Below are 11,995 nucleotides of genomic sequence, written 5' to 3'. Positions count from 1 at the left end.
CTCTCTCTCTGTCTCTCTCTCTCTTTCCCCGCTGTCGGTCTTTTGTGTTTTCTCCTCCCTCTCTCCTTGTGTAGACCTGTCCCGTCCTCTATGTACCTGCGTCATTGTTCATTTTGAACTTTGAGCCAATTTATCTCAAGTAAGCATGTGGTTTCCCTCATAAAAGTGTGTGTGTGTGTGTGTATTACTAGGTAGGGCCTTTAGTATGAAAGCTCTGTGAAAAGTATGTGTGTGAGAGAGAGCCCGTGGGGGGTTCAGCTCAGAGTGCTCTCACAAAACAACACATGTATGAAGGGATCAAACCAGCCCCATGTAGAGAATGATAATCTACTGTAGTCAGCATTAAACCAGCTTGTATTCTTTCAGTGTTAATGTGTGTGAAGGTGAACACCTGTCTGTCTGTTTAAATATCACCATGCTATCAGTAGTCTAGTGTGTGTGTGTGTGTGTGTGTGTGTGTGTGTGTGTGTGTGTGTGTGTGTGTGTGTGTGTGTGTGTGTGTGTGTAAGTGGAAAGAGGACATCCTCTGTCTTTTATCAGCTGTGATTGGTTGATCTAATTTGCTCCTTGTGGCTGGCCTGTGGCTGACCTAAGCACTGTCCTTTGTACACCAGAATCACACACACACACAGTGAATCCCTGGTTTCTGTCTGAAATCATAGCTACTTAGCTAGCATGTTATTTTGGATGAAAACATCACCATGGCTGCTCTGGCCTTGGTCTGTTCTATTGATTAAAGTAATGGATAGAATGTGTGTGTTTCAGTGAGAGTGCATGGGGTCGTTGGTGTAGGAGAGACTTGGTGTGTGTGAAGGTCTCTGAGGAGTGAAACCTTTTAAAACATAGATTAACTGGCCCCTCCATCCTCTCGTCTCCTCCACCTCTCTGTCACCCATCCCATGGTGGAATACCCCAGTGGCAGATCCTCTTCCATTACCTCTCTCTCCCTCCCCTTCATCTGCCCCTCTTTTTTCACTGCAACTCTCCCGGTCCCCTTCTCCTTTCGCTCCATCCATTTTTCTTGCTTTTTTCTCCCCTCACTCTCACTCTCTCCCCCATTCCTTTCAGCTGGCGTGTGTCAGACGGAGCAGTGCAGACCTGTTGTTGGGCTTGTGTTGCTGTAAGGACACAGGTGCTGAATTACTGTGTGGTTAGCATCACTGTGTGGTTGACATTACTGTGTTGTTAGCATTACTGTGTGGTTAGCATCACTGTGTGGTTAGCATTACTGTGTTGTTAGCATCACTGTGTGGTTAGCATTACTGTGTTGTTAGCATTACTGTGTTGTTAGCATCACTGTGTGGTTAGCATCACTGTGTTGTTAGCATTACTGTGTGGTTAGCATCACTGTGTGGTTAGCATCACTGTGTGGTTAGCATCACTGTGTGGTTAGCATCACTGTGTGGTTAGCATCACTGTGTGGTTAGCATCACTGTGTGGTTAGCATTACTGTGTGGTTAGCATCACTGTGTGGTTAGCTGTGTGGTTAGCATTACTGTGTGGTTAGCATCACTGTGTGGTTAGCTGTGTGGTTAGCATTACTGTGTGGTTAGCATCACTGTGTGGAAACAACCTGTAGTTTACTGGTGTTTGTCTGTCTGATCTGTATCAACTCGGATTAGGGGCGCCACACCATGCAGGACACACACACACACACACACACACACACACACACACGTTCATCCTGGATAGGTAGTCTCGTACAGGTTTTCATGGGTAGCTCTTTGCAGTTAATCTATTTTTAGTTAGTCATCTTCCTGAAATGTTTATATGCAGTCATTTCTCTGAACTCTGTTTATGTCTCCTCCCAGGTGTGTGTGATGTGTGTTGGCCTGAGAGGGATTGAATAATGCATAGATCATTGGAAAGGTATTTATAGGAAAGCAGAGTGATTAAAGTTTAATGGCAGGCTTTACCATCAGTGCTGTACAGCATCATACACGCTCACTCTCTCTCGCTTCCTCACTCTCTCTCGCTTCCTCACTCTCTCTCTCAACTGTTTGTCGCTCTCTTTTCCTGTCTTCAGTATACTGGCTAGCCTGTATCCTTTACTTCTCACATCTCTCCATCCCTCTCTTTACTTCTCTCTCTCTTTTCCTGTCTTCAGTATACTGGCTAGCCTGTATCCTTTACTTCTCACATCTCTCCATCCCTCTCTTTACTTCTCTCTCTCTTTTCCTGTCTTCAGTATACTGGCTAGCCTGTATCCTTTACTTCTCACATCTCTCCATCCCTCTCTTTACTTCTCTCTCTCTTTTCCTGTCTTCAGTATACTGGCTAGCCTGTATCCTTTACTTCTCACATCTCTCCATCCCTCTCTTTACTTCTCTCTCTCTTTTCCTGTCTTCAGTATACTGGCTAGCCTGTATCCTTTACTTCTCACATCTCTCCATCCCTCTCTTTACTTCTCTCTCTCTTTTCCTGTCTTCAGTATACTGGCTAGCCTGTATCCTTTACTTCTCACATCTCTCCATCCCTCTCTTTACTTCTCTCTCTCTTTTCCTGTCTTCAGTATACTGGCTAGCCTGTATCCTTTACTTCTCACATCTCTCCATCCCTCTCTTTACTTCTCTCTCTCTTTTCCTGTCTTCAGTATACTGGCTAGCCTGTATCCTTTACTTCTCACATCTCTCCATCCCTCTCTTTACTTCTCTCTCTCTTTTCCTGTCTTCAGTATACTGGCTAGCCTGTATCCTTTACTTCTCACATCTCTCCATCCCTCTCTTTACTTCTCTCTCTCTTTCCTGTCTTCAGTATACTGGCTAGCCTGTATCCTTTACTTCTCACATCTCTCCATCCCTCTCTTTACTTCTCTCTCTCTTTTCCTGTCTTCAGTATACTGGCTAGCCTGTATCCTTTACTTCTCACATCTCTCCATCCCTCTCTTTACTTCTCTCTCTCTTTTCCTGTCTTCAGTATACTGGCTAGCCTGTATCCTTTACTTCTCACATCTCTCCATCCCTCTCTTTACTTCTCTCTCTCTTTTCCTGTCTTCAGTATACTGGCTAGCCTGTATCCTTTACTTCTCACATCTCTCCATCCCTCTCTTTACTTCTCTCTCTCTTTTCCTGTCTTCAGTATACTGGCTAGCCTGTATCCTTTACTTCTCACATCTCTCCATCCCTCTCTTTACTTCTCTCTCTCTTTTCCTGTCTTCAGTATACTGGCTAGCCTGTATCCTTTACTTCTCACATCTCTCCATCCCTCTCTTTACTTCTCTCTCTCTTTTCCTGTCTTCAGTATACTGGCTAGCCTGTATCCTTTACTTCTCACATCTCTCCATCCCTCTCTTTACTTCTCTCTCTCTTTTCCTGTCTTCAGTATACTGGCTAGCCTGTATCCTTTACTTCTCACATCTCTCCATCCCTCTCTTTACTTCTCTCTCTCTTTTCCTGTCTTCAGTATACTGGCTAGCCTGTATCCTTTACTTCTCACATCTCTCCATCCCTCTCTTTACTTCTCTCTCTCTTTTCCTGTCTTCAGTATACTGGCTAGCCTGTATCCTTTACTTCTCACATCTCTCCATCCCTCTCTTTACTTCTCTCTCTCTTTTCCCTGTCCGTAAGCTGTCCAGCCTGTCATATTGTCTTTTCTCTCTGTCAGATGAACAGCCTCTAGAGCTGTTAGCCATGTAAAGCCATTGATATTTAATGTGATGTGCTGGTCTCAACCATTCACTGGGCCGCTGAGGTCTGATCAGTGGAAGGTAGGCTGGAACTAGAATGCTGAAAGAAGGTTCAGGACGACGCAATGCCCAATACAGCTTCATACAGCTTCATACAGCTTCATACAGCTTCATACAGCTTCATACTGCCAAATGCTCAAAGCTGATTTGAAATATATTGTGATTCGCCCAATAAACCAGAGCAGTGTGTTTGGGTTTAATCTTGTGTTTAGGTGTGTCCCAAAAGGAATAGGTCCTGACCTGTTGTTGGGAAACCCTCATCTGTTTCTCCATCCCTCTCTCCACGTTTTCTTCTCTGACAGTGTTCACTCCAGCCTTCCATACGCCTCTTCTTCTTCTCACTACCTTCCATTCCCCTCTCTCCATCTCTCCCTCATGTTTACATTGCCCCACTACCTTCCATTCTCCTCTCTCCATCTCTCCCTCATGTTTACATTGCCCCACTACCTTCCATTCCCCTCTCTCCATCTCTCCCTCATGTTTACATTGCCCCACTACCTTCCATTCCCCTCTCTCCATCTCTCCCTCATGTTTACATTGCCCCACTACCTTCCATTCCCCTCTCTCCATCTCTCCCTCATGTTTACATTGCCCCACTACCTTCCTTTCTCCTCTCTCCATCTCTCCCTCATGTTTACATTGCCCCACTACCTTCCATTCCCCTCTCTCCATCTCTCCCTCATGTTTACATTGCCCCACTACCTTCCATTCCCCTCTCTCCATCTCTCCCTCATGTTTACATTGCCCCACTACCTTCCTTTCTCCTCTCTCCATCTCTCCCTCATGTTTACATTGCCCCACTACCTTCCATTCCCCTCTCTCCATCTCTCCCTCATGTTTACATTGCCCCACTACCTTCCATTCCCCTCTCTCCATCTCTCCCTCATGTTTACATTGCCCCACTACCTTCCATTCCCCTCTCTCCATCTCTCCCTCATGTTTACATTGCCCCACTACCTTCCATTCCCCTCTCTCCATCTCTCCCTCATGTTTACATTGCCCCACTACCTTCCATTCCCCTCTCTCCATCTCTCCCTCATGTTTACATTGCCCCACTACCTTCCATTCCCCTCTCTCCATCTCTCCCTCATGTTTACATTGCCCCACTACCTTCCATTCCCCTCTCTCCATCTCTCCCTCATGTTTACATTGCCCCACTACCTTCCATTCCCCTCTCTCCATCTCTCCCTCATGTTTACATTGCCCCACTACCTTCCATTCCCCTCTCTCCATCTCTCCCTCATGTTTACATTGCCCCACTACCTTCCATTCCCCTCTCTCCATCTCTCCCTCATGTTTACATTGCCCCACTACCTTCCTTTCTCCTCTCTCCATCTCTCCCTCATGTTTACATTGCCCCACTACCTTCCATTCCCCTCTCTCCATCTCTCCCTCATGTTTACATTGCCCCACTACCTTCCATTCCCCTCTCTCCATCTCTCCCTCATGTTTACATTGCCCCCCTACCTTCCTTTCCCCTCTCTCCATCTCTCCCTCATGTTTACATTGCCCCACTACCTTCCATTCCCCTCTCTCCATCTCTCCCTCATGTTTACATTGCCCCACTACCTTCCATTCCCCTCTCTCCATCTCTCCCTCATGTTTACATTGCCCCACTACCTTCCATTCCCCTCTCTCCATCTCTCCCTCATGTTTACATTGCCCCACTACCTTCCATTCCCCTCTCTCCATCTCTCCCTCATGTTACATTGCCCCACTACCTTCCATTCCCTCTCTCCATCTCTCCCTCATGTTTACATTGCCCCACTACCTTCCATTCCCTCTCTCCATCTCTCCCTCATGTTTACATTGCCCCACTACCTTCCTTTCTCCTCTCTCCATCTCTCCCTCATGTTTACATTGCCCCACTACCTTCCATTCCCCTCTCTCCATCTCTCCCTCATGTTTACATTGCCCCACTACCTTCCATTCCCCTCTCTCCATCTCTCCCTCATGTTTACATTGCCCCACTACCTTCCATTCCCCTCTCTCCATCTCTCCCTCATGTTTACATTGCCCCACTACCTTCCATTCCCCTCTCTCCATCTCTCCCTCATGTTTACATTGCCCCCACTACCTTCCATTCCCCTCTCTCCATCTCTCCCTCATGTTTACATTGCCCCACTACCTTCCATTCCCCTCTCTCCATCTCTCCCTCATGTTTACATTGCCCCACTACCTTCCTTTCTCCTCTCTCCATCTCTCCCTCATGTTTACATTGCCCCACTACCTTCCTCTCTCCATCTCTCCCTCATGTTTACATTGCCCCACTACCTTCCTTTCTCCTCTCTCCATCTCCCCTCCTCTTGCTCTCTTTCCTCCCTCCCTCAAAACGTCCATCTCTCCCCACTTTCCCCTCTTCCTCGCTCTCTGCTGTTTACATCCTCCCCTCTCACTGACTGGTGTTATAGGGTGACATCAGTTGTAAGCTCCTTGCCCAAATGGCCACTGACACACACACACACACACACACACACACACACACACACACACACACACACACACACACACACACACACACACACACACACACACACACACACACACACACACACACACACACACACACACACACATACACTGACACACAGAGAGAGTGCCCTGCTCTGGGTCACAATACTTTTATCCAGGGCCATTTTTAGCATCAGTCTGCTCTGTGATTACGCAACAACACGCGGGTGGGCCGACACACACAGACCCCAGACACACACACACACACACACTAGGGATGTGCATTTTTCTCTTTCAAGATAATTGGTTACGTATCTAGATACATGCGCTCCAATACGATACAGTAACAATACGTTTTAGTTTGATTAAAGAATGATGGGAAATAATTCTTTGCACTAACATTTTGTTATATAAACACATTCATTTTCCATTCCAAATTAAAATCTGCTGCAGATGGAGTTCATGAGCTGGATCTGTCTGAGCTGGGCCTCTCTGAACTGGGCCTCTCTGAGCTGGGCCTCTCTGAGCTGGGCCTCTCTGAACTGGGCCTCTCTGAGCTGGGCCTCTCTGAGCTGGGCCTCTCTGAGCGTGTGTGCGAGTGTGTGTGTGTGTGCGCACGTGTGCGTGCGTGGTGTATACTATGTAGTCACCTGATCTGACCCAAAAGGGACTAGGCATCTACTACCACTTTTGGTTCTGACATCACCATCACCCACTAATGAACTTGTCATGGTTGCACTTGTGTTTGAGCTAGTAATGTATCAATATTTATTGTTGACAAATTATATATATATATATATGATATATGATTTTGACCGTTTGGATGTTTTTAGTGAGCTTCTTTTGTCCTCCTGCCTTGGCCATGTTGTTTGCCTCGTTATGAAATGATCATCTTTCCACAGTTTATCTAAAATGACCATGTACACTACGCTGATTGTTTAAAGAAGCAAAACTACCAAAACTGTTGCTGATGGTGAACCTGAACAATACAAATCCAATCCAGAGTAAGTCCTGTTCAGCAGGTATGATGAGTTGTCTTCGGTAGCTCAGGTTTATTCCAGTAAAACACCATTTTCAACAGAGTATAGACAGCAATAACATAACAAATGACAGGTTCTCATTCAGCTAATAAAGGCTAATATCACACATGCCAGTTTAGCATTTGAATGCTGAAGGTGCCGCCCAGATGTGCCACATCAGGAACATGCACAGTTTGACTAGGCTGCTGATATTCCCTAGGGTGGTCGGGCATGCAGAATGACTTGTAAATCAATGCCTGTCAGCACCGTTACATGATTAGTTTGACCCGGAAGGAGAGGACACAGTTGTCACAAGTTGAGGTATATTCGGAAAGTAGAAAGAAGGTAATAGGAGATGTGAACCGGCGATTGTTAAGGTTTGGATTGGTTTTGGGTCCCGGGACCGACCCAGTCATATCTTAAACATTTGAATTGTGGACCGATACGTATCGGTGAATCAGTACATCCCTAATATACACACACATACACAGTGATTGTTGTTTTAGGATGATTTGGGATTATGATGGGGAGAACAGTGAGGACTAGGCTAGAGAGGGAGGGAGGGAGGGAGGGAGGGAGGGAAAAAATACCTGACCACCGACTGACCCAAACTTAAGGAAAGCTTTGACTATGTACAGACTCAGTGAGCATAGCCTTGCTATTGAGAAAGGTCGCCATAGGCAGACCTGGCTCTCAAGAGAAGACAGGCTATGTGCACACTGTCCACAAAATGAGGTGGACACTGAGCTGCACCTCCTGCCAAATGTATGACCATATTAGAGACACATATTTCCCTCAGATTACACAGACCCACAAAGAATTAGAAAACAAACCCAATTTTGACAAACTCCCATATCTACTGGGTGAAATACCACAGTGTGCCATCACAGCAGCAAGATTTGTGACCTGTTGCCACAAGAAAAGGGCAACCAGTGAAGAACAAACACCATTGTAAATACAACCCATATTTATGCTTATTTATTTTTCCTTTTGAACTTTAACCTTATTACTTTTGAATTGTCTTTATTATTTTGGAACTTCTGTGAGTGTAATGTTTACTGTTCATTTGTATTGTTTATTTTACTTTGTTTTATTATCTACTTCACTTGCTTTGGCAATGTTAACATATGTTTCCCATGCCAATAAAGCCCTTAAATTGAATTGAGAGATGGAGGGAGGGATGAGAGAGGGAGGGATAGAGAGTAAGGGATATGTAATGTATGTATGTAGAGAGAAGAGAGTGCTAGCAGTAGCAGCTCTGGGGGCAGTGCAGTCAGGACAGTAACCCCCCCTGCACCTGCCTGTCCACACACTGGGGCCATTGTGTTCCTGTCACACACACACTCTCGCTCCACATACTTTCTCCCGCCTGTTCTCGCTGGCGTTAGTGAGGTCACCTGACTTAGCCTAGGTGTTGAGATGGTGTGTGTGAGCAGCCCCTGGCTCACCTAACCTGGCTGTGGTATAGTTGGAGTTAGATGGTGTGTGTGTGTGAGCAGCCCCTGGCTCACCTAACCTGGCTGTGGTATAGTTGGAGTTAGATGGTGTGTGTGTGTGAGCAGCCCCTGGCTCACCTAATCTGGCCGTGGTATAGTTGGAGTTAGATGGTGTGTGTGTGTGAGCAGCCCCTGGCTCACCTAACCTGGCTGTGGTATAGTTGGAGTTAGATGGTGTGTGTGTGTGAGCAGCCCCTGGCTCACCTAACCTGGCTGTGGTATAGTTGGAGTTAGATGGTGTGTGTGTGTGAGCAGCCCCTGGCTCACCTAACCTGGCTGTGGTATAGTTGGAGTTAGATGGTGTGTGTGTGTGAGCAGCCCCTGGCTCACCTAATCTGGCCGTGGTATAGTTGGAGTTAGATGGTGTGTGTGTGAGCAGCCCCTGGCTCACCTAACCTGGCTGTGGTATAGTTGGAGTTAGATGGTGTGTGTGTGTGAGCAGCCCCTGGCTCACCTAACCTGGCTGTGGTATAGTTGGAGTTAGATGGTGTGTGTGTGTGAGCAGCCCCTGGCTCACCTAATCTGGCCGTGGTATAGTTGGAGTTAGATGGTGTGTGTGTGTGAGCAGCCCCTGGCTCACCTAACCTGGCTGTGGTATAGTTGGAGTTAGATGGTGTGTGTGTGTGAGCAGCCCCTGGCTCACCTAACCTGGCTGTGGTATAGTTGGAGTTAGATGGTGTGTGTGTGTGTGAGCAGCCCCTGGCTCACCTAACCTGGCTGTGGTATAGTTGGAGTTAGATGGTGTGTGTGTGTGAGCAGCCCCTGGCTCACCTAACCTGGCTGTGGTATAGTTGGAGTTAGATGGTGTGTGTGTGTGAGCAGCCCCTGGCTCACCTAATCTGGCCGTGGTATAGTTGGAGTTAGATGGTGTGTGTGTGTGAGCAGCCCCTGGCTCACCTAACCTGGCTGTGGTATAGTTGGAGTTAGATGGTGTGTGTGTGTGAGCAGCCCCTGGCTCACCTAACCTGGCTGTGGTATAGTTGGAGTTAGATGGTGTGTGTGTGTGAGCAGCCCCTGGCTCACCTAATCTGGCCGTGGTATAGTTGGAGTTAGATGGTGTGTGTGTGTGAGCAGCCCCTGGCTCACCTAACCTGGCTGTGGTATAGTTGGAGTTAGATGGTGTGTGTGTGTGAGCAGCCCCTGGCTCACCTAACCTGGCTGTGGTATAGTTGGAGTTAGATGGTGTGTGTGTGTGAGCAGCCCCTGGCTCACCTAACCTGGCTGTGGTATAGTTGGAGTTAGATGGTGTGTGTGTGTGAGCAGCCCCTGGCTCACCTAATCTGGCCGTGGTATAGTTCAAATCAAATGTATTTATATAGCCCTTCGTACATCAGCAGATATCTCAAAGTGCTGTACAGAAACCCAGCCTAAAACCCCAAACAGCAAGCAATGCATGTGAAAGAAGCACGGTGGCTAGGAAAAACTCCCTAGGAAAAACTCCCTAGAAAGGCCAAAAACCTAGGAAGAAACCTAGAGAGGAACCAGGCTATGAGGGGTGGCCAGTCCTCTTCTGGCTGTGCCGGGTGGATATTATAACAGAACATGGTCAAGATGTTAAAATGTTCATAAATGACCAGCATGGTCAAATAATAATAATCATAGTAGTTGTCGAGGGTGCAACAAGCACGTCCGGTGAACAGGTCAGGGTTCCATAGCCGCAGGCAGAACAGTTGAAACTGGAGCAGCAGCATGGCCAGGTGGACTGGGGACAGCAAGGAGTCATCATGCCAGGTAGTCCTGAGGCATAGTCCTAGGGCTCAGGTCCTCCGAGAGAGAGAAAGAGAGAATTAGAGAGAGCATATTTTAATTCACACAGGACACCGGATAAGACAAGAGAAATACTCCAGATGTAACAGACTGACCCTAGCCCCCCGACACATAAACTACCGCAGCATAAATACTGAAGGCTGAGACAGGAGGGATCAGAAGACACTGTGGCCCCATCCGATGATACCCCCGGACAGGGCCAAACAGGCAGGATATAGTTGGAGTTAGATGGTGTGTGTCTCTTTGTGTCTGGGCTCTGGCTGGGAGAGAGGGGGCGGTGGTGTGTGTGTGTGTGTGTGTGTGTGTGTGTGTGTGTGTGTGTGTGTGTGTGTGTGTGTGTGTGTGCGTGTGCGTGTGTGTAGGCTTTGTGTTGCTGGCAACAACAGTGCACTGTGGCAAGCCATTGAGTCACAGCATTGGTGGCGTGGATTTCTGTTCCACTGCAGGTGTGTGTGGGTGTGTGTGGGCTCCCTGTGCGTGGTGTTGTCTTGTTCTGTCTGCTCGTGGGTGTGTGTGTGTACCAGTTGTGTCCCTGGTGTGTGGGTGTATGTCTTCGTGTGTGTCAGTCTCTCTCTGCTCTGTGTGTGTGTGGCTGCAGGCAAGGAGGGGAGAGAAGTGTGTGGGACTGTGAGTTGGTTCAGAATTCTCTCGTTCCTCTGACTTGTTTGTTGGTGAAAGGTAGCTGCCTGATTTGCTGGTATCAATTGGTGTATTTTCTGAGACACACACAGACAGACAGATGTTTGCTGTGAGTGTAGAGCTTGCTTCCTGTTCTGTTATCAGGGTGGTCAGTGGAGATGGGTAATCACTATGCACTCATCTCTCTTACATAACAACCCAACCAGCACAGCACACTACCTACCACTACCACTGACTGACTGGAGAGAAAGTTCACCTCTAACATCTCTTTCACTCTCTCTCTGTCTCTTTCTCTGTCTCTCTCTGTTTTCTTCCCCCTCTACCTTGTTCTCTGTCAATGTGTTGTTCTCTCTGGTGGTGAGCTGAGCTGGGCCGGGAGGCATAGAGAGATCTGGTATTCTGTACTGTGTTGTGGTGTGGTGGCCCCATATTGTTAGATGGTGTTGTCTGTACTGTGTTGTGGTGTGGTGGCCTCATAGTGTTAGATGGTGTTGTCTGTACTGTGTTGTGGTGTGGTGACCCCATATTGTTAGATGGTGTTGTCTGTACTGTGTTGTGTTGTGGTGTGGTGGCCCCATATTGTTAGATGGTGTTGTCTGTACTGTGTTGTGGTGTGGTGGCCTCATAGTGTTAGATGGTGTTGTCTGTACTGTGTTGTGGTGTGGTGGCCTCATAGTGTTAGATGGTGTTGTCTGTACTGTGTTGTGCTGTGGTGGCCCCATATTGTTAGATGGTGTTGTATGTACTGTGTTGTGGTGTGGTGGCCCCATATTGTTTGATGGTGTTGTCTGTACTGTGTTGTGCTGTGGTGGCCCCATATTGTTAGATGGTGTTGTCTGTACTGTGTTGTGGTGTGGTGGCCCCATATTGTTAGATGGTGTTGTCTGTACTGTGTTGTGGTGTGGTGACCCCATATTGTTAGATGGTGTTGTCTGTAC

The 11,995-nt window shown here is 47.4% G+C and overlaps 1 protein-coding gene across 1 annotated transcript in view; it reads left to right on the top strand.

Annotated features, from left to right (window-relative positions):
- The first annotated feature begins 701 nt into the window (after positions 1-701).
- LOC115165824 (ETS domain-containing transcription factor ERF) overlaps positions 702-11,995 on the top strand; it is a 64,667-nt gene continuing 53,373 nt past the window's right edge. Inside the window, exons 1-2 of the mRNA XM_029719238.1 lie at positions 702-719; positions 847-1,132. Coding sequence (XP_029575098.1) covers positions 702-719; positions 847-1,132 — 304 coding nt within the window. The remainder of the gene's footprint in view (positions 720-846; positions 1,133-11,995) is intronic.

The sequence above is a fragment of the Salmo trutta genome, chromosome 3 (genome assembly GCF_901001165.1).
Source record: "Salmo trutta chromosome 3, fSalTru1.1, whole genome shotgun sequence".
Classification (NCBI taxonomy): Eukaryota; Metazoa; Chordata; class Actinopteri; order Salmoniformes; family Salmonidae; genus Salmo; species Salmo trutta.
The sequence above is the reverse complement of the archived record's forward strand: the minus strand, read 5'-3'. Positions and strand labels throughout refer to the sequence as shown.